General features: G+C 47.4%; 1 protein-coding gene across 10 annotated transcripts in view; it reads left to right on the top strand.

The window, feature by feature from the left end:
• Window positions 1-21,908, top strand: part of Myo10 (myosin X) — a 212,046-nt gene that overhangs the window by 179,754 nt on the left and 10,384 nt on the right. For 3 of the 10 annotated variants that reach the window (XM_050120454.1, XM_050120462.1, XM_050120463.1), the window contains 14 exons: window positions 1,958-2,053; window positions 4,455-4,548; window positions 5,735-5,790; window positions 8,446-8,588; window positions 9,083-9,277; window positions 10,154-10,311; window positions 11,059-11,182; window positions 11,935-12,232; window positions 13,515-13,722; window positions 14,560-14,696; window positions 15,473-15,593; window positions 15,993-16,445; window positions 18,477-18,668; window positions 20,198-21,609. In XM_050120454.1, the coding sequence (XP_049976411.1) occupies window positions 1,958-2,053; window positions 4,455-4,548; window positions 5,735-5,790; window positions 8,446-8,588; window positions 9,083-9,277; window positions 10,154-10,311; window positions 11,059-11,182; window positions 11,935-12,232; window positions 13,515-13,722; window positions 14,560-14,696; window positions 15,473-15,593; window positions 15,993-16,445; window positions 18,477-18,668; window positions 20,198-20,299 (2,377 nt within the window). In that variant the 3' untranslated portion in view covers window positions 20,300-21,609. Of the gene's footprint in view, window positions 1-1,957; window positions 2,054-4,454; window positions 4,549-5,734; window positions 5,791-8,445; window positions 8,589-9,082; window positions 9,278-10,153; window positions 10,312-11,058; window positions 11,183-11,934; window positions 12,233-13,514; window positions 13,723-14,559; window positions 14,697-15,472; window positions 15,594-15,992; window positions 16,446-18,476; window positions 18,669-20,197; window positions 21,610-21,908 lie in introns of those variants that run through there. The other 7 variants (XR_007588420.1, XM_050120457.1, XM_050120458.1 and 4 more) reach the window with 7 other exon arrangements.

The raw sequence follows: 21,908 nt of genomic DNA on the forward strand, positions 1-21,908 counted from the left end.
ATACACACACACACATAGAGAGAGAGAGACTGGAAATATAATGATGTGTATGCAGAGAAAGTTGGTTTGAATAAAGCCAGTTATAATACACATCTCTAAACTCAGCTCTGGGGAGGCTTAGGTAGGAAAATCGAATTTGAGGCCAGCCTGGACTACTAGAAAGTCTGGGAGCAGCCTGGCCTATATGATAAGACCCTATCTCAGTAAACTAGGAAAGAATAAAGCCATGAAGCCATGTATGTGAGGTGATTGGTTGAGAGCCCTCCTGCGGGTCAGCTCGCCCCTTCTATTTCTTCCTCACTCTGGCTGCCAGCCAACAGCTAAATGGAGAGTTGATTGACAGGTACATTTTGAAATGAATCGTTTAACATCTATCTGTGATGTGCTTACTAACTCCCCGCCTGTGGTTCCCCTCAGTAGAAGAACTGAGCTGGAATATGAATTCCACACAACCTTCTTTCCTGCCAATAATCCCTTTTAGAACCAAAGCTTTGGACTGTCAAGGGACTCTTATTATTAAAACTTAAAGTGTCTAGAAAATTTGGGGGGCTTAGGGGCAGCTTTTATTTTTTTTTGGTTAAATAAGTTCTAAGTATTAAAAAAAAATAATTGTTTGGAAGAACCTGTACCCATACTGCTTAAAATCAGGAAACCACAAATATTTGGGAAAGTGGCAAAATGCATGCTCTCAGCGGGGAGTAAGGAATATACCAGGTAGCACATGTCCCGAATCCTCACTGTAAAGGTAGAGGCAGGAGACTTGCCAGTTTGAGGCCAGCCTTGCTGTCTAGTGAGACCCTGTCTCAGTAAAAACACCAATGTGATATAGCTCAGTGGTAGAGTGCTTGTCCAACTGCTCAGGGCCTGTGTGCAATGCCAGAGCTACAGAGAAAGGGGTGGGGGACAAAAAGAAGGTTGATAACGTATCTGACATAGGAGCTTGGGAGAGGCATCCTCAAGCCGCAGCAGCTGAGATCAAGGGAAAGCACTCACACCATACTAGGCTCCCCTCTGGGTTTCCTCCTATTGTAGATCAGAGATGGGAGCCAGAGGAAGGCTTTTCTAGGCTTTGAGCAGAGTTAGACATTGGATGTCCTCTGTGATAAGAGATCTCTGCAGAGATATTGGGGAAACACCTAACCCTTTTCCCTCCCCACCCCATCCCTAACCCCACTGGAGACCCACTATTAGGAACACAGAGGAGTCTGGTTCCCTCTAGAGGTCGCTAAAAAAAGGCTGGTGACAATGTGCTCTGTTCATCTGGCCTTGTTTTCATTCATGTTTATGATTTCAGTTACCTGTGGTCAAAAGACACCAATTAGAAACATTTCCTATTTAGTGGGAGAGAAATGGAGATGCTTGGGATATAGCATCTGTTCTGCTGGTGATTACCCTTGCTGTGTCTAATTTACGAAGCAAGTTTTCCAGTTCAGATGCTTGGGTGGGTTGTATGCCCCCACTCGGGAAATCCAAAATCTGAAGGTCTCCAAACTCTGAATGCCGCTGTGATACCTCGTGTGGAGAATTCCACTCTGACCTCGCATGATGAATTACAGTCAGAATTCAGGCGTGTGGAAAACACCATGTGACATTGCCTTCTGGAAGCCGGAGCATAGCACCGTAGTATGCCCTCTGCTTCGCGTAAAACAAATGCCTGCAGGCTGTGTGTATATGAAATGTAAATGCATTTCATGTTTAGAGTCAGGTCCCATTCTGAACTGTAAAACACTTGGTCTCGGGTGTTCTGGGCCACGGACACTCAACACTATCGGGGGCAGGGTGTCCCATAGTGTTTGTGAGGTTTACTACTGTCCTCAGTCTCGGGTACCCCTTAGGAGTCTCAGAAGAAATCTTGCATGAATAGGGGAGTGGGGCATGGTATGTAATTTCTAAACACTTCCCAGCTCGGTCGTTCTGCAGTGCTTGATTCTCCACCCGCTGCCTCTGTGTCTTGCAGGGAGATCATAGACAACACAAGCAAAGAGAACGGCATCGACATCATCATGGCTGACAGGACCTTCCATCTCATCGCAGAGTCCCCTGAAGATGCCAGGTGAGGGCCGCGGGATGGCCTCCCCTCCTCGTTCCATCCTCTCCCGAGTTCAGGCACCAGCCCCCTGTGAACTCTGTTTACTCTGTTGCCGTGAAAGGGGTTTTCATTTTCTAGTTAGGTTTTCAATCAGGACAGTTGAGGAGGCATAGGAGATGGAGGTTAGGGTCTCTTGTTTAAGTACAGCAGTTTGGCCTATTCCAGCTTTAGGTGTCATTAGACGAGACAGAAACTGGAGCTTTTGTTGCTGCTAGCGTCTGGTACAGATGAAACTGGAAGCCCCCGCTTTGGACATTTCTGAGCCTCAGAAGCAAAGAATTTGTCCAGAGATGTAAAGAGTGGTCGGTTGCCGTAGCCATTGTCTACTAAAGGGTTTGAAAGGCTCTACCTTGAAGGTGTCAGTGAACCACTGTTAGCTCACAGCTGTACTGCAGGCAGTATGAGCTCATTTCCTTTCTCCGTCAGTCCTGTGGGGTGGGTATCATTTATACTGTGCAGACTGAGTGACAGAGAAAGGCGAACACACTGTAATAGAATGTGAGCTCGGTTCTGTCGAATGGATGCATTACCCCCCTCCCTGCATTTGTTCCTGAAGGAGCTTCATTAAATCTCTGGCTGAGGTGAGGAGTCCCCTCTTGGCTGGTGCAAGCTGCCATCTTTGGACCTTGAGCTTCTGTGCAGGAACACTGAGTGTAGGGAGGGGACGAAGCTGGGGAAAAGTGACATTTGCTCTTCAGCGAGAAAATGCCACATGGTCATGTAGTGTCTAGGACACATTTTGGGGTCTTTGTGGGACTCGAGGATTCTGGTGGGAGAGGTTGTTATCTTCTCTGAGCAGTGTGGGGTCCTCCATGGGTAAGACAACAAGGGGCTCCGCTCCTGTGTTCAGAGCTTTCTGTTGTGTTCTCAGACCCATCACTCACTGCCTCCTGCCACCCGTGGAGTGTTTTTAAGTTGCCGTAACACCGTGGCAGCTACGTGAAGGGTGCAGGCACCAGAAAGTAGTTCTTCCCAAGAGAACAAACTGAAGCCTTAGCTGGACTCATAAATTACAGCACAAACTGGAGAAACAAGCAAACCTGAAATTACAGCCCTAACCTTCTGTCTGGGACTCCTAGAGACCACGTGTGGCTCTCTGTGGTCCAGAGACTGCCCACAAGTGCTCAGCTGAATTACAGGCCAGTCATCTGGCAGCTGCTTGCTCTGTTCTGTGCCATCGTGAACCTGCTAAATTTAACATTTGGAATGTTTGAGTCAAAACCTTTTTCCCCTATCCAGTGGAATACATTTTAAAAAAACAATTCCCTTTACAGATTTTAGGTTATACATGATTCATAAGAAATTTTGTAAATTGTAAGAGTGTCAATAGAAATGGAAAGCACGCCAGTTTTGTTCTTTGCTATGTGTGCGTGTGTACATGTGTATGTGGTTGATATGGCATATATCCTGAATTACGTATGTTACAGTGTTTGCTTTAGGGGATTTTTTTTTTTTGAGGTTATGACTGCAAGGTCAAAGAAAGATGCCGCAAGGGCACATGAGGAGGTCTTGCTTTGTACTCTAACGGATTCTCCTTCAGGGATTTTAGGAAGCAGGTTTAGTTTTTGCTGTAAATGATTTATATGGCTAGCTTTATGTGGAGATGTTATTTTCCCACTTAAATATCCCATGCACACCCAGTCTTTCTTCCGTGCCCTGCTTAGCAGTAGTGTGTGTTTATTACATGTAAGAATAGCCTTGAGAGGAGAAGGGTGCCGTGGCCGCTCCCTCCCACTCTGTGTGTGTGTGTGTAATCAGTGCTGTCTGTCTGTCTGTTCTGGGTCACTTTCTCTCTGTATGTCTCAGTTTTCGGTTCTAGCAGGAGTTTTGTCCTGCTTGGGTTTCTCTGGAATTGGCATGCCTTTTGCTTTTCATGGTCTTCCTCTTTCTGACCATGGTGAGACTGAAAGTGAGAAGACCCAGTTGGAGTGAAGATGGAAGAATTTTGATCGAAATAGTTTTCTGCTTTTGACTTAGCCCCTGCTTTAATTCCCACCTCCCTTGTGCTTTTATTCACTTGGCTGGAAGTCCTGTCCGGCCACGGAAAGCACTTGATCTGAGGCGGTTTATCCTCCATTGTTGACTTTCTTGATTGGTGTCCTGTAGGACATGAGCCTGGTCCTCACTGATGTCTGAGTCTGGTAGGGGGGAGACTCACTGTAACAATACATCCTGCTAAAGGCAGTTTGGCTGATTTCTTAACTTTGCTTGCGATAGTACGCACCTCCACCTGCCTGTGAGAAACAGACAAACTGCAAGCAAAGCTGCTCAGAAGAGCTGTCTTGTGGGCAGAAAACGTGGAAAAGCATTGTTGTGCCCCTCTGTGCTTGGCCACCCTTGACCATTGCCCTCTCTCTCTCCACAGCCAGTGGTTCAGCGTGCTTAGTCAGGTCCACTCATCCACAGACCAGGAGATCAGGGAGATGCATGATGAGCAGGCAAACCCCCAGAATGCCGTGGTGAGTGAACACTGACGGGGTGGGGTGTGCAGAGGTGACGAACCCCCAGAATGCTGTGGTTGAGTGTAAACTTACTAGGGAAGGTGGGGTGTCCAGAGGTAGTGAACCCCCAGAATGCCGTGGTTGAGTGTATACTTACTGGAGGAGGCGGGGTGTCCAGAGATGATGATGGGAAAAGGTCAGCTTGGACAAGAGGGCGGGACTGGATCTATTTAGGTAATCTTTGTAAGTAAAAGAATAATGGTTACGGAGAAAAACAGGACTATTTAAAACCCTTAAATTCTGTTTAAAATCTTGCATAGAAAAAGACAAATCACAGGTGAGTTTTGCAACATTCCTCATCCTCTACCTCAATCTTAAAAAAGAAATCAAAATTTTCATGATATTACGTAAGCACTGGAAAACTTATAAAGAATCAAATGAATTGCAAATAATAGTTTTTGTCTGTATTCTGGGCACACAGGAAATTATATAAGATCTTTATTTTTAAAAATATTTATTTCCCCATGAGGAAACAATACATTTTTTAAAGAAATTTTAATTTTTAAACATTTTATGGTAATTTTTAAAAATTAAAGATGAGGTTTTTTTGTTTAACTATTCAAGGTTTTTTATCATGCAGTTTGTTTTTTTTTTATAATGTGTTTATTTTTAGTTGTATTTAAGAGGCTAGACTGTGCATGTGTGCTACAGTTGCTGTCAGGACAGAAGAGGGCCTCAGATCCCCACGGAAATGCAGTTTTCCGAGATTGTCAGCCACCCAGTGTGGGTGCTGTGAAGTAAATTCTCCTCTGCAAGAGTGGCATACTCTTTAATCCCCGGGCCGAGAAATCTTTAAAATCCAAAGTTTCTTTGCAGAGTAATTATTAAATTAGTAAAGGATCGGTAAATTTACACTTGAAAAGTTGATGAGTGTCTTCTGTAAAAACATTTTCCTAACCCGAGGGACTGACTGATGACCGTGTGTTCTGAGGTGTGGACCATCCATCACCCGTGCCCCATCTAGAGACTGTCAGAACTCACTAAAGGGTGGCAACCTTTCTTCAAAATTACTGTCATTTTGATGCTCGCCCGAAAAAAGCAGGCATTTCTTTGCTTTGTGGTCTGAGGAGTTATGTTCTAGGGATGTCGTGGGATGCCATTCAGCTCGGGCTCCTCCCTCACCATCTCCTTTGTTCCTTTCCAGGGCACACTGGATGTGGGGCTGATTGATTCTGTGTGCGCCTCGGACAGCCCTGATAGGTAAGCTCAATACAGACACAGAACATCTGCACGTCCCCAGAGGCAGCCTTGCCGCTGCTGCCTGTGCCAGAATCGGTATGAACCCTTAGCAACCCCTCGGGCAGTCATCCAGAAGGTGACTTTGGTGGCTAAGGTCAGTGAGAAGCCAGATCTTGACATTCCATTTTCAAATGCCAACTGCAGCCCAAGAGGAGCATGGTGTTTAAGTGAAAGATCTACTTGGGGTATCTTCATTTTTTTTTTCTTTTTGACACAGGGCCTGGCTATGTTAGCCTAGGGTGGAGTCAAGTTTGGGACAGTCCTCTAGTCTCAGCCTCCCCATTTCTTGGACCACCTGTGTGAGCCACCATACCTAAAAGTCTTGAAATTCTTATTTTTTTTTTTAAGATTTTATTTATTATGTATATAGTATTCTGTGTCCATGTATGCCTGCATGCCAAAAGAGGGCACCAGATCTCCTTGTAGGTGGTTGTGAGCCACCATGTGGTTGCTGGGAATTGAACTCAGGACCTGGGAGAGCAGCCAGTGCTTTTAACTGCTGAGCCATCTCTCCAGCCTGTCTTGAAATTCTTACAGCAAGTAAACGACTGTTTAGGACAATAGCACTCCTACATACGGAGTCTTAGTGTTTCTTTCTCTAAAAATTGATGACCTTGATGATTTATTCGTGTAACATAGACATAATAGATGTAAATCCAACCACAAGCCTTGTCCTTGACATTTCTGCTTTCCCTGTTTGACCTTCCAGGCAAATGTCTTCAGGTTGGCTTGACTGACACTCTGTCTGTTGTTGCCGCTTGTAAATTCCTTTCTTGGTCCTTGGCAGACTTAGTTATTCTAGGGCCAGAGTCAGAATTAGAACCGACTCCTGCCCAGTTAAGATAGCCAGAAAGTAAATATGAGTGTGTTAAAACTTATAAAATAATAGTAATAAATAACAATAATAGCATCTACCAGGCAGAGTGAGAACTCTGGGGTCTCTGAGACTCTTGGGAGACGGGGATTGTCTGTCTCCAGAAGTCAACCTGCACCGCCTACCTTACGCCTGGCTTAGGAGTGAGTGTTCACACCCATGCTGTCCGCATCAAAGACCCAAGTTCTTCGGGTTTCTTAAGTTTTACCTTACTAAGCCTGCTTCTTGCTTTTTACAAATCCACCGCCCCAGCAAGCCTGGAGGGTGTCTTCATCAGGTTGTCTGTTACTGTGGAGAGGCACCACGGCCACCACAGCTCTTAGGAAGGAAAACATTTAATTGGGTTGGCTCACTCACAGTTCAGTCCATTATCATGGTGGTAAGCAAGGCAAGCATGGTGCTAGAGAAGAAACAGAGCTCTTACATCTTGACTCACAGGCAACAGGTAGTGGTCTGAGACATTGGCGTAGCTTGAGCATATATGAGACCTCAAAGCGCGCCTCCACAGTGACACACTTCCTCCAACAAGCCCATAACTACTTCAACAAAGCCACACTCCTAATAGTGTCACTCCCTTTGGGGGCCATTTCTTTCAAACCCGCACACGGGATGACCCATCCTGAAAACTTGGCATTCTGATATTCTAGCTTTCCCACCTTTCTTTTTGGGGTTTGGTTTGGTTTCATTTAGTTTTTTTGTTTGTTTTTGGTTTTTCGAGACAGGGTTTCTCTGTGGCTTTGGAGCCTGTCCTGGAACTAGCTCTGTAGACCAGGCTGGTCTCAAACTCACAGACATCCGAGTGCTGAGATTAAAGGCGTGCGCCACCACCGCCCGGCTCATTTAGTTTTTTTTTTTTTAAGAAGGGTTTTTCTGTGTACTCTGCCTGTCCTGGAACTCACTCTATAGACTGGGCTGGCCTCGAACTCCCAGAGATCCAATTGAGTGCTGCGATTAAAGATGTGCGCCACCCCTGCCTGGCTCAGCTACAGCTTTTGGCTGAGGCAGGCAGGCCGTCTCGTTAACCTTTCTTTCATGAACTCTGGCAGTGCTTCGGTACAGTGAACACTGAAGGCTCACAAGACAGGAGAATTCAGAGTAGGATAGGTAGCTGATGAAATTAGTGTCTGCACAGTCCTGAGAGAGCTGCTGAGCACTGACAGACAGGAGCTGCGGGACAAAGCGAGTTTCCATTATCACTTTATCCCTGATTGGGAAATGAGCCCCTGTTGGGTGGCTTTGAAAACATGGACCCAAGTAGCTTTTTGTGCCAGACACAACCAAGGGCATAAGATGTTCTTCCGACACTGAGTTGCTAATCCTCCTCCATTACCACTGTCTGGTATTTCATTCTCAACCCACAGAAGTATTATCCAAGGCTATATCTGGAGGCAGGAAGAAATTGGTTTGGAGATGCATTTTCAAAAAAAAAAATCCCCCATGACCGCCTTATTTTGCCTCCCCGGGACTAGTTTGTTCTGGAAAGTCTAAGGGAAGAGATGTTCTCTCTCAGGACTTCTCTGGATGAGTGTTTTGCTCCAAATTTGAAGGTTAATGATGCATAAAGTAAATGCCACGGAAATATGAGTAAGGTCTGCCTTAATACGAAATATAAATAGCATGCCAGTGTCTCCCAGGGACCCCTACGCCACGGGAACGGCCACGAAGCCTTGGTGCAGACAGTGGTAATGCCCACACTGGGTCTAAGAGGCTCCGCCTTTTTCTCTTCCCGTCTCGTCTCTCAGACCTAACTCATTTGTGATCATTACGGCCAACCGGGTGCTGCACTGCAACGCGGACACGCCGGAGGAGATGCATCACTGGATAACACTGCTGCAGAGGTCCAAGGGCGACACCAGGGTGGAGGGCCAGGAGTTCATCGTGAGAGGTGACTGCCAGCCGTGTTTCCGTGTCTTTCTAAGTCAGGGTCTCTCACTCAACCATCAATACAGCTGGATTATATGGCCACTGAGGTCCAGGGAATCCTCCTGTTTAGGATAACAGGTGCACACCGCTGTGCCCAGGTTCTTTACATGGATGCTGGGACTGCAAGCTCAGACTCCCATGCTTGTGCAGCAAGTGCTATGTGACAGAGCCATCCCCTGGTTTCAAATACCTTCTCCAAGTTGGTCTGAAAAAATTTGAAGAAAAAAATAGGCAATGATTATGGCCATTTTCTAGCCAATAGGTAAAACTGAAGCCAATGTTTTTTTACAGATGTAAATGATGGCATGACACTTAGGGTTTTGCCTCACGTTTGTTGCTTCTAGGGTCGGGTCCCAGGGCCTCAAGTATGTCCATCCCTAAAGCCCTCTGCTGCTATTCTTTACCTCCAGCCCATCTTGATGGTTTTCTGACAGCCACTTGAACCTTCCCTTCCAGGGTGGCTGCACAAGGAAGTGAAGAACAGTCCAAAGATGTCCTCTCTGAAGCTGAAGAAGCGCTGGTTCGTCCTGACCCACAATTCCCTGGATTACTACAAGAGCTCGGAGAAGAATGCCCTGAAACTGGGCACCCTGGTCCTCAACAGTCTGTGCTCTGTTGTGCCCCCTGACGAGAAGATATTCAAGGAGACAGGTACCTAAGGCCGCAGGCTGAAGCATAGCCAGGCTGGAGACATAGGGTGACAAGTCTCAGGAGGCCGGGGCTTGCTCCAGTGGGAAGGGATAAATGTCTACGTAGTGTAGTGTGGATTCTTCCTCTCCAAAAGAAGTTTCTGTTCTTGATCTATGTCCTGAGGCTGGCTGGGGTTGGTTCTGAATGCTTTGTATTTGAAGCTATAGCGAAGACAGTTTGTTGGGGGCACGATGCAGAAAGATACTGGTAAGAGCAATATACATATAGGCTTTCCAAATCACTGTATTTTAGCCTAGTGCATAAGAAACAGCTAAGTAGGCGGATTTGTTTTGGTTCTTCCCCTAATTTGTGGCACTGTAAGAGTTTGATTTCTGTCTCTTAGTTAGGATTTGGAGCTCCTTAAAATACAGTTGCTCCGTCTGTGTCAGGTGTGGGCAATAGCACGAATCTTGTCTGGGCATGCAGTATCTAGCAGCGCTCTTTGCTGAGGGACAGGCTGAAGCAGGGGCTGGAAGGAATGTTAGGATGAGCTGTACATCTGACTTTTGTGCCAGTCCCAAGAGCAGGGCATTAGCCTGCACCCACTCTCTGAGAGAGACCGCTTTTGTTAAAGTATTTAATTCTGGACTTTTTGTTTTAGTATTTGTCTGCTCTTGACTACAAACTCCACAGGGCCAGGGTCACTTGTTTTTCTGTCACTGGATGCCTAGTGCCAGACACAGCATGTGTAGAACGCCAGTGTTTACTGAGTTAAACCACTGATTAAGACTTGGCTTCTTGTGTTGCTGACCGGGGTTCCAGTACAAGCCTTGGTTGGGATTTAAACTTTGGTCCCAGAGGGTGTCGTTGACGTGTGTGTGCTGCACTGCCTTGCAGGCTACTGGAACGTCACCGTGTATGGGCGCAAACACTGTTACCGGCTCTACACCAAACTGCTCAATGAGGCCACTCGGTGGTCCAGTGCCATTCAAAATGTGACTGATACCAAGGCTCCAATCGACACGCCCACCCAGCAGCTGATCCAAGATATTAAGGTGAGAAGAGAAGCCCAAGAGCTCCTTGTGAAGTCTTCACTTGGCAGAAAAGACCGCAGGATTTCACCAGTTCAGTTCTCGCTCATGCTTGCATATTTTTCAGTTGAGTCTCAGTGAGATTCGCAGTGAGATTTTACATTAAAAATGTTTGTCTCTATAAAAAAAGTGTTAGAATTTGGCACTCTATATATAGACAGAAGGTTGTGTGTGAACTGGTTAGGGACCACCCGAACCATCCCAGGGTCACCTCAGCCCCAGTTGGGGACCTCTTAGAAGCGACAGTAATTCACTTCTCAGTGCTCAGTCCTAGGCTACAGAAGTCAATACACAAAGAGCCCAGAGCGGAGGGCTGGCGATAGGCTCAGCCACAGAGTGCTTGTTGGTGTGTACAAGGCCCTGGCCAATCTCCGAAAACAAAGAGCCCAGATTGATCCAGAGCGCACAGGATCACTGGGTGGCTACCTCGAAATAGCCAGAAACAACAATCTCATTGATTTCATTAAATTGGTATTCACTGCTTGTAGGCTTAGTTGTTCAGTAAATGTATGCTGTTTGAAAGAACCAATGCTTAACCAGCTGCCACCAACCTTGCTCACAATCCTGGATTCGTGTTGGCTGGAAATAATTAACACTAAATTTCTCTTCTCGGGAAGTCGGTCCTGTGTGCGGACGCATGGTGGGATCCGCTGAGTGTGGGCTCCCACAGTCAGCCTCTTGCTTTCATTAAATGACAGCTTTACGTTCCAGGAGAACTGCCTGAACTCCGACGTGGTGGAGCAGATTTACAAGCGGAACCCGATCCTTCGATACACGCATCATCCCCTGCACTCGCCGCTCCTGCCTCTCCCCTACGGGGACATAAATCTCAACTGTGAGTTCAGGAAGCCATTAGGATCCTCAGAGCCTGTGGTTTGGTTTTTCCTGTCAACTTCAGCTCTTAACACAGAAGCGTTGCTTATGCGGAGTTCCTAGGTCATCATAGGCAGGAAAGAGTCAGTAAAATAGACTGAAGTCAAGATTCAAAGGGACATCAGAGAATGCTAGCGCTCTCCATGAGTTCAGAGTATAGAGTACCGCTTCACAGTGGTGTGAAGCTGGACCCATTCAGCCCTCCCTGCATTACATCCCTTCTATCTTTAATTCTCAATACAGTGTCCAGTTATTTGTGTGTTCATTCCTTCACCCTGAAATGGCTCTGTAGCACGATGCTGCTCAGCAGCGGCCTGTGGGAAGTGCAGATCAAATCTGCGATACACGAGGCAAAAGCTCTGGGGTTTAGAGTTTGTGGTGTTTGTTGCATTCAATGCATTTCTGACTTACAATGATTTAAGCTGTAATGGATTAAATCAAGGTCAAGAGGTCCTAGACAGTATTGCATTAAGTTAGGAAGCTGCCCGGCTGGAGTTCCAGTTCAAGTGAGCATTTCGTGCGCTCAAGTTTCAGCTGCACAACAGAGCAGGGCAGCCCCCTTCACCCCTCTTTACTGCTTTGCTCAGCTGATTCAAATACACAGGGAATAGGATGGACACTGCACTAGGAAGGGGCTGTTTGCCCCCCACATCACTCCTTCCTTTTTTGTACTTCCAACCTTTTGAGCAATGGCTGTTGATTTTCTTTTTCTAGTGCTCAAAGACAAAGGCTACACAACCCTCCAGGATGAAGCTATCAAGATATTCAATTCACTCCAGCAACTGGAGTCCATGTCCGACCCCATCCCCATCATCCAGGGCATCCTGCAGACGGGCCACGACCTGCGGCCTCTGCGGGATGAACTGTACTGTCAGCTCATCAAGCAGACCAATAAGGTGCCCCACCCTGGCAGTGTGGGCAACCTGTACAGCTGGCAGATTCTGACGTGCCTCAGCTGTACCTTCCTGCCGAGCCGAGGAATCCTCAAGTACCTCAAGTTCCACCTGAAAAGGTAAAGAAGGCACGGGGGTGGGGGGACGGACACTCTGAAAGAAGCTTGTGCCATAACTTGTGCCATAACGGGCTGGATTACAGCACTGAGCGCTGCAGCAGGGGCCTCCAGCCAGACCCACAGGCCCTTACAGAAGCTAGTATGACTTAGGTGCCCCTTCTCCCTTTAAGCCTTACAAAACTGTATAGGGATCCAAACAACTATTGGTGCAGCACTCTAATACATTCACATTAGGTGCATTTGGTTGCTACTACTCTAAATATAGAAAACCCCAACTTGGATAAATATATATATATATATATACTTAGTTGTTAATGGGTTTTCTTCTGAGGCTATGGAAACATTTAGTTAACAAAATGATTACCTGGGTGGATCTCAGTAGCCCTGGACCTGCATCTCACGTGCTTCCCTTATGGCAAAAGCAGTTAAAATCTCATTTTACTTAACTCAGGCAAACACACTGCTTAAAGCTGGACAAGCTATCTCATTCTAGTAAGCTCAGCACTTAGAAGGCTGAGGCAGGAGGAACAAGAGATCACGGCCGGCCTGGGCTACAGAGTGAACCAACCCCTAGCTCAATAAAACAAAAGGCAAGGGTACCTGGTAGCACACATTTTTAATCCTGGCACTGCAGGAGCCAGAGGCAGGTGGGCCTCTTGAGTTCAAGGCCATGGTCTTTGTTGTTGTTGTTAAAGGGGGCTTGAAACATTTCCTGTATTAGCGTCGTTCTTTCTGCTGTTTGAAGTAAACTCAGGCAGGGAAAGCTGGACCTTAAAAGACACAGATGATTGCTTGCCGTGCACCGTGCCCCCGTGTCTGTGTTCAGTGCGCTAGACCTCAGTTCACGAGCTTCGGGCAAGGGGCCTGGAGGTTGAACATATAGACGCAGAGACAAACTCACACACACAGAGATAGACGACACAAGGACCTTTTAACACTGATACAAAGAGCCCCAAGAATGCCCCCTTTATTGTGTTCAGGGGCAGATTATATAGAGATAGCCACGCCCCAGCCAAACCCACCAGAAACCACTCTCCTGCCATCAGGAACTCCTAAAGGTCTCGTGCTCAGAGCAGCTGTAGGCACTCAGATCAGGGGAAAACAAGTTGTTTACAAGAAATCCAGGATCTGGGGTCTCTCTGCTCCCAACAATTGCTCGTGTCACCACTAGGAGGCAGCCTCCCTCCCTCCTAACCTCTCCTTGCCCAGCCTTCCCCACAGCCCAGCTCCTTCAAGCCAGTCAGCCTTTGTGCACAACTCACAGTTCCCCTTTGTCTCCTAGGATACGGGAACAGTTCCCGGGAACCGAGATGGAAAAGTATGCCCTCTTTATCTACGAATCTCTTAAGAAAACCAAATGCAGAGAGTTTGTGCCTTCCCGAGATGAAATTGAAGCTCTGATCCACCGGCAGGAGATGACGTCCACGGTGTACTGCCATGGCGGAGGGTCCTGCAAGATCACCATCAACTCACACACCACAGCTGGGGAGGTAAGGAGCGCTGACAGCCCCTTGTGCCTGATGCTCGCCTGCCCAGACACCCGTGGCTCCCAGGTTGAGCATAGCCACGGTGGTGTTTATGCTCAGCGGGTCTGCATGACAAATGGGAAGTAAATACAACCAGCCGCCAACAGCAAGCTTACAGATATAGAGATAAACGTGCAGTTAAATGTGGGAAAACACAAAGCTCCGCTCGAGCCAAGGTCTCTGATGTGTAATCCTACCGGTTGTCTCCAGAGATCCGCCACAGAGGAAACACTGTGAGAGGGTGTGTCAGGTCGTCTGGGCCACAGGCTGTTGACAGGACCACAGCAAATGAACACGTTTTGCCCGGTCCTTTTAAACTAGCCCAGTGGAAGCTGGGGTAATGGCAGTATTGCTAATGAAGCCTGGAGAGCCTTTATGGATGACTCCTCAGCCAGAATCACTATTGTTTCTCAAGCTTTATCACTGTGTCAAATAAAAGATGGGACTTAGGGGTTTCATCCATTTTCCCAACTACTGTGGCTTTGCAAAATACTACTAATAAAAGTAGCTTACCATCCTCTCCCTAAGGGGGAGTATTTTGGGGAACACAGGGGGAGCAAGAAGAAAGTAAAGCTAACTTTGCCAAGAGAGTAAGAGAAAAAGCAGTGCCTATTAGGCTCCAGGGCCAGCACGCAGCCAGAGGTGCGTGTTAGGCTCCGGGGCCGGCAAGCAGCCAGCAGTTTCAGGAGGCTGTGTGGACTCTCCCGTGCCACCAGCCCTCTCTGAGTTCACGACATTGTGTGTGTGCTTCGTGAAGTGCACACAGCCTCTGAAGTGAGGGCCTCCTCATATGTCTTCTAGGTGGTGGAGAAGCTGATCCGGGGCCTCGCCATGGAGGACAGTAGGAACATGTTTGCCTTGTTTGAGTACAATGGTCTCGTGGACAAGGCCATTGAAAGCCGGACCATTGTAGCCGACGTCCTGGCCAAGTTTGAGAAGTAAGTTCTTCTTCCTCCCAGTGCTGGAAGAACATTTGATGCTCCCTGTTTGGCCTCGTCGCATGCTTCCTTTAGGTTTTGTTTGTTTGTTTATTTTAACCTGTATTAATCTATTTACCTGTCTTCTCTGCCATCTATATGTCCTGACTCAGAGACAAAACCATGATCTCAATGCTGATTTAGCTCATCCTCAGCCCTTCACCCCCATTCTCTCAGCCCCTGTATTCCGTGTCTCTTAGACACTGATGTTTTCACTTACTACCAATGAGCTTCGAAATGATGGTAGACTCACGCCGGCACCCCAGCTCTTGAAACTGCCTCTCATGTCCCTTCAACAGTGCATCCCTGATCTCAGACTTAGATTGCCTAACTCGGCAAAGACGCTTGGCATCTGAAGGCAGGCAGTCTACTGAGTACTCACCGCAATTTTAACTGGGAAAACTCAGTCGAGATTTATTAGAGGAAGTGAACAAGTAGCATTTCTGTGGATTAAGCACAGATTCGATGGTACCAGTTCAGCTGGGACCCTCAGTGAGTCCCTGCCAGCAGGCTTTGCCTGAAGGCTTTCTCTTTGGACCTTCCCTCTGGTTAAAGCGCTGAGGAACTCTGACACGTGCTGTCTTGCTGTTTTGTTTGTGTGACTGTCCCTTATGTCATCTCCCCCACATCGTGCCAGTACCACCATAGGTAGGACGTCTGTATCCTCAGAGTGAGCTGTGGGTCACCAGCGGCCCAATTCCAGTTTTGCTCAGAGTCTTTTTTGGCTTCTGTCTTAGGCTCGCAGCCACGTCAGAAGCTGGGGACTCGCCATGGAAATTTTACTTCAAACTTTATTGCTTCCTGGACACCGACAGCGTGCCAAAAGACAGCGTGGAGTTTGCGTTTATGTTTGAACAGGTAAAAGGAACTTTGAGAAACCGATTCCTTTGTTTGAGGCAGGCGTGAAGCCCATTACTATGCCATATAAATTAACTGCTCAGGTCCTTGGGATTAGGTAGGGCGGTAGATTTCCCAGCGAGGAAAAGCTAGCAGCTCATTTTGTAGAAGGAAACCTTACACACTTGGCCATAGGAATAAAAGGTATTGCAGTGTTGGAGGATACCTGCGAAGGGGAGGAATTTGCCTTGAAAGCAGTCGGCCGTGCTTTGCTGGAGAGAAATCCAACGTGAAAGTGGTGGGCTGTGCTCCGCTGGGGTGGAATTCAGCTTACAGTCCACAGGGCATGAGGGAGCTGGCCTTGGAGCTTCCTGTAATACTCAGCAGCTATCTGACCGCAGTTCCTCTCACCTTGTTCAGGCCCATGAAGCCGTCATCCATGGCCACCACCCAGCCCCTGAAGAGAATCTGCAAGTTCTGGCTGCCTTGAGACTCCAGTACCTGCAGGGGGATTATACCCTGCACACCTCAGTCCCACCCCTAGAGGAGGTTTACTCCCTGCAGAGACTCAAAGCTCGCATCAGTCAGTCGACCAAAACCTTCACCCCGTATGAACGCCTGGAGAAGAGGCGGACCAGCTTTCTGGAGGGGACACTGAGGCGCAGCTTCCGGACCGGGGCCGTGGTTCGGCAGAAAGCAGAGGAGGAGCAGATGCTGGACATGTGGATTAAGGAAGAAGTCTGCTCGGCTCGAGCCAGTATCATTGACAAGTGGAAGAAGCTGCAGGGAATGAACCAGGAGCAAGCCATGGCCAAGTACATGGCCTTGATCAAGGAGTGGCCTGGCTACGGATCCACGCTCTTTGATGTGGAGGTGAGCGCTGGTCATTGTAATGTCTCATTGTGAGCAGGCAGGTGCCACGTCCTGACCACACCGTGTCAGAGTCTGAACCTTGCCAGGTTCATACTGGGGGGGGGGAAGAGGGACAAAAAATGGACCTCTTGGCCCTGTGCTTCCTGGATTTTACCATTAGCCTCTTCAACTCCCAAAGGCGCTTTTTGATTTATTTTGTTGTTTTCAACTTTATTCATGTATTTATTTAGTGTGTGTGTCACATGTGGAAGAGGACAACTTATCGAAGTCAGTTCTCTCCGACCCCCTGTGTAAGCTCCAGAGTCCACTGAACTGAAGTTACCCACTTACCCACTGAGCCGTGTTGCTGGCCCACCAAGGTTTTTTTCTCTTCCTTTGTAGCAAATGTTTCTATCAATAGGATCATCATTAGAATGACTTCTATCTCTGTGTCTGGTTGGCTGTCTGGCTTGATTTCTGTTGGTGTTGAGGTAGACTAACACCTGACCCAGCTGGCTTCCAGCTTGCTCTGTAGCTGAAGATGGTTTTGAACTCCTTTCTCCACCTCCCAGGCCTTAAATAACTTTTTTTTAATACAAGCTGTTGATCTAATTTTTAAAATATTTATTAAAATCTGTGGTTTTTTTAAAGCCTTGTTTTTAGACTTATATATTCACTTAGGAACTTTATACATGCAAATTTAGGAACTCCTTATCTAAAATACTTGGGGAAATCTCCCCAGATTAACAGTTTTTCTAATTTCAGAATTTATACACAAATTTTTCTGCTTGAGCATCCCTGGTCTGATAATTTAGAATATTCCAAAATTCACGTTACCCCATCTCCTCACTCGTCTTTTTCCAGATGGGGTCTCACTGTGTATCTGTGGCCGGCCTGGAACTAACTCTGTAAACCTGATTCACCTCAGATGGGCAGAGATCACCTCCCAAGGGCTGAGATTAAAGGCAAAATCCAACCTCATTGTTTTTGGTTGTTGTTTTTGGTTTTTTGAGACAGGGTTTCTCTGTGTAGCCCTGGTTGTCCTGGAGCTCACTTTGTAGAGCAGGCCGCCCTCTAACTCAGAGATCCACCTGCCTCTGCTTCCTGAGTGCTGGGATTAAAGGTGTGCGCCACCACCTCCCAGCAGCAAAATCCAAATTCTCAAAAATATATTTACTTTTCCTTTTTTGAATTCTGGGGACTAAACTCAGGGCCGTGTGAGTACCCTACCACTGAGTGACATCCTGAGTCCCTAGTGCCCAAGTCCTTCAAGTCAGCACAGATTTTAAGACATTTCCAATTCTGGATAACTAGGTTAGAAACGACGGGCTTGCCCTTGCCTCGTGATGTCTGCTTGAAGGAACGGCATCTTAGAAAGTAGAATTTGCCACCGCCTCAACCCAGTACTAATTCCCGATTCCCCTGTTGAAGATCCCTGCCCGAAAGGAAGTGTAACCAGTGGTGTAGAGCAGAGGGATGCTTGTCAAACTGGCCTGCGTGTCAAATCCCGCCACCTGCGTTGTGTGTTCCCTCTACAGCTGTGGAGGCCCTAGTCAGTGCCAGAGATCACAAGGCCTGCAAGACCCGAGACACCCCCCCCCAAAAGTGGTTGAGTTTCCCAGCCCCCGTACAGATGGGCTTCTAGATTTCTTATGGCTGCAGCAATTTAGCACGGTCTTTGATGACTTTAAGTAGAAGCTCTACAGAAATCTAAGTACTGATTACATGTTCCAAAACGCTTTAATTGCTTCTGGTAGAATGCTGTTCTGGGTGTGGTAGGTCTCTAATAGAAGAGCTAATTCAAGGTGGAGAGAGGCCTTCTGAAGAAGTAGAGCACCAGTTGGCTTTCTGCAAACCCTAAAATTGATTAGCCAGTCAGAGATCAACCAGTGTGCACTGAGGTTCAGTTTCTCCTGTCTCTGTGCTGGCGTGCTGACTTTGGTCAGCATCATCTACCAAGCACTGGCCTCAATGCCTGTCTTGTAGCTTCTAGGACATGTTCTGCCCTGCCTTGTCCAATGCTGACTCACAGTGACTCTCTTGCCCCTACAGTGCAAGGAAGGCGGCTTCCCCCAGGAACTTTGGCTGGGCGTCAGTGCGGACGCCGTGTCGGTGTACAAGCGTGGAGAGGGCAAACCATTAGAAGTCTTCCAGTATGAGCACATCCTCTCTTTCGGGGCACCCCTGGCCAACACGTACAAGATCGTGGTTGATGAGCGGGAGCTGCTCTTTGAAACGAGTGAGGTAAGAGGCAGAAGCAGAGTAGACAGGGTTCATTCAGGATCTCTGTCAAAGAGGAGAGCAGCGCTCCCATCTCCTGGCCACCTTTGACCGAGTCTCCTCAGTTGGCAGTGGTACCTTGCAGAGACTAGGAGATAAGGCAAAGGACCACAGCAATCAGACTCTACTCTGGAGGCTGGAGAGATGGCTTAGCAGCTAAGAGCACGTGTTGCTTTTGCAGAGGACCCTGGTTCAATCCCACACAGTGGCTCACAACTATCTTCTGACCTTCCCAGGCTCCAATCACACATGTAGTGTACAAACGTGCATGCAAGCAAAACAGTGGTGTACAAATGTGCATGCAAGCAAAACAATGGAGTACAAACATGCATGCAAGCAAAACACATAAAATAAGCCAAATAAGACATATATATGCACACACACATACACACACAGAGATGATTATACTACAATGGCATCCACAGAACAGGGGACCTGAGGGACCTCCCACCTAGCCATAGTTGATGGATCACAAAATCATATTCAAAAAAGCCACTGAATCTGTATGCTAGCAGCTCCAAACTTGAGTAGCTGTAGTAATAAATGAAGAGGCCACATGAGGCCTCCACAAAGGGCGCTGCTACCAAAAAGGATGAATTGTACGGTGCCTATGATGGTGGGTCAGAGGGCATTTGAAGAGCTGTTGAGATGGAGCGGAGGATGAGGCTTAAGTGGGTTGTTGAGGAAAGTATGCAGAGAGAAGAAAGAGCCCAAGACTCTGTGACAGGGGAGGGTTCCATTGCTGGGCTGTGTCATTTAGTCGAATCCCATGGAAGGTAGGAACCTACCGTGAAATCTGGGACTGTAATACAATACAGCAGTGGCTTTACCAGTGTCAGTATGGGATGAGACTGGAAGGGCGGGAGGAGATATAGCAGCCTAGTAAGATGCCTTTGCACTGCCCAGGCTGACAGACAGGGAAGGGAGAACAGGGGTGGCAACATCATTGGAAGATGCTGATGAACGATCCCAGCTCGGGAAAATGTGTGGTTTGCAATGGAAGTGGGCTAGGCATCGGGCCAGCTGGTCATAGCCCTGTCCTGGCCCCCAAAGCTCCCTTCGGCTTCTTCCACTGCTTCCAAATGAATGGACTGGAATTAGTGACTGTAGCCTATAAAGGCTGATGTGGTTTCCAAATTTCACCATTTTCAGTGAAAGTACAAACTCTGCTGTCCAGTGTACTTGTGGTGTACTGACTGCAAAGCCAGACAGCTTGCATCAAATAAAACCCCTGCTCTCTGTGCCAGAGTCACCAGGTGGTGCATGCTTCTCTGTGCCGGAGCCACCAGGTGGTGCATGCTCTATTTAGAAAAGCTCCACGTTACTCTCTCTGGCTAGAAATGGTCAGGAAGAACCCTTGTCTTCCTGCGAGTCTAAAGCCCAGACTTAGCGTAGCAGCTGCTGGTTCTTACATGGAGGACAGTCAGAGGATGTCGCGGAGCTAGGTGCTTGGATCTGGTCTCTACCTTGTGCGGTTCTGCTCTCCCCGGCAGGTGGTGGATGTGGCCAAGCTCATGAAAGCCTACATCAGCATGATTGTGAAGAAGCGCTATAGCACCACACGCTCCGTGAGCAGCCAGGGCAGCTCCAGGTGAAGACAAGCAAGCCCATGTCATTTTCAGATCTGAATGTGCCCAGGCCAGCGCCAGGTCCTGACCCAGCTTTGGAAACACAGCTGCCCAGGCCTTCGGAAACCAGTCGTCAGAGGGAGGAGTTTTCGGGACTCCTTCCCCCCCATCCACTTCAGTGATCACGTATTAAGCTGTCAACCTTAACCGTCTGCACAATTTCTAAAGCTTTAGTATTCATAGATACTTGCCTTAAAAAAAGAAAGGGGAGAAAACCATGCTGCCACCAAAGCAGCCAGAAGTGCCTTAACTTGCAGAATCAACCCTACTCGACCTTAACTGTGCTACTGAGGGAATGCACTTCCCTTCTGGGAGAATCTGCAGAGCTTGATTGTGCACTAACCTCCCCGCCTGATTTCCCGACTGTGAGGGAAGGTGAGGGAGCCGGGAGGGGAGACAGAGCGGAAGGGGACAGTGTGTCCTAGTCGGAGCGCTGCTGGCAGCCTTCCTCATGGACGGGTATTAACAGTTTGCTTTGTTTCATTTAAACGTCTGTGCTTGCCCGAGCATGTGTTCATACACTCAACACTCTAATCGTTGTTGCGTGCGCATTAAACACAAAGGGAAGAGGATGTGCAATGGTGTAAACAGTCTGTCTGTATATTTTCATAGTTCAGAGTTATAGGCTCCAAGGTGGTTTTACTAACACATCAGGACCCTGGATGTTCCTGTCTTTGCTGTATTTTGGAAAGAGACATTTTGACTCGGTTTCATTTTACATGTAGCAAGGGCTGCGACCTGTGACTGCTGTATCCCAGCAGGTCCGCGGCCCGTGGAGATAATTTATAAACCACTCTTAAACTGCTGGCCCCAGTGCTGTTTGTAGAACAATATGAAGTCACTTTGGAGTCGTTTATTTCTAAAAGTTAAGTTAATTCTGTCGTTGTCTCCTCCGAAGGGTGGTTTTGTATCATCTCTCCGGACATCATAGCCATGTTGAAAATGGGGAGAGCTGCTGCCTCCCCAAACCCTGTAACCCCCGAGCAGACCTCTAAAGGACTCTGAATGCTGAGGCCAAGACGTCAATGAAATTTACTCGTTCTTTCGTCCCTAGCTCACGATGGTGGCCTGAACACAGCACCTGTAAATAACAGCGTTTATGACCAGAAGAAGAAGAATCTGGACTTGGACTTTTATTTTTATATGGAAATATTATAAAGGTGGGCCAGATGAGTCTACTCACAAAGAAAAGTTTAATTTGCCTTATCCCTGTGGACAGCTATATGAAAGTGGTGTTTGTTGACTCACAAAGTCTGACAATAAAAGATATTAGCTAACATGATGTGTTTACTTTATTTGGATAGTTTTTAATAGCCATGTGAAGGGGGGTGACTTTGGCGTTTTTATTTTTAGGTTTTTTTAAATTTTACTATATTGAGTTACATAAGGCCATTTTTCTCAAAACGTTTAATATGCACAACTCGGTATCTTATCACCTCTGTTTATGCCGCTGTATGCACCATAATAGTGAAGTGGAATCCACCCAGATGTCCACCAGCAGATGAGTGGGCAGCAAAACTGCAGCCGGGATGCACAGAGGCATTTTATACAACCACAAATATAAAGAAAATAAATC

Source organism: Alexandromys fortis, unplaced genomic scaffold (assembly GCF_014885135.2).
Source record: "Alexandromys fortis isolate MF-2015 unplaced genomic scaffold, M_Fortis_MF-2015_v1.1 scaffold_191, whole genome shotgun sequence".
Classification (NCBI taxonomy): domain Eukaryota; kingdom Metazoa; phylum Chordata; class Mammalia; order Rodentia; family Cricetidae; genus Alexandromys; species Alexandromys fortis.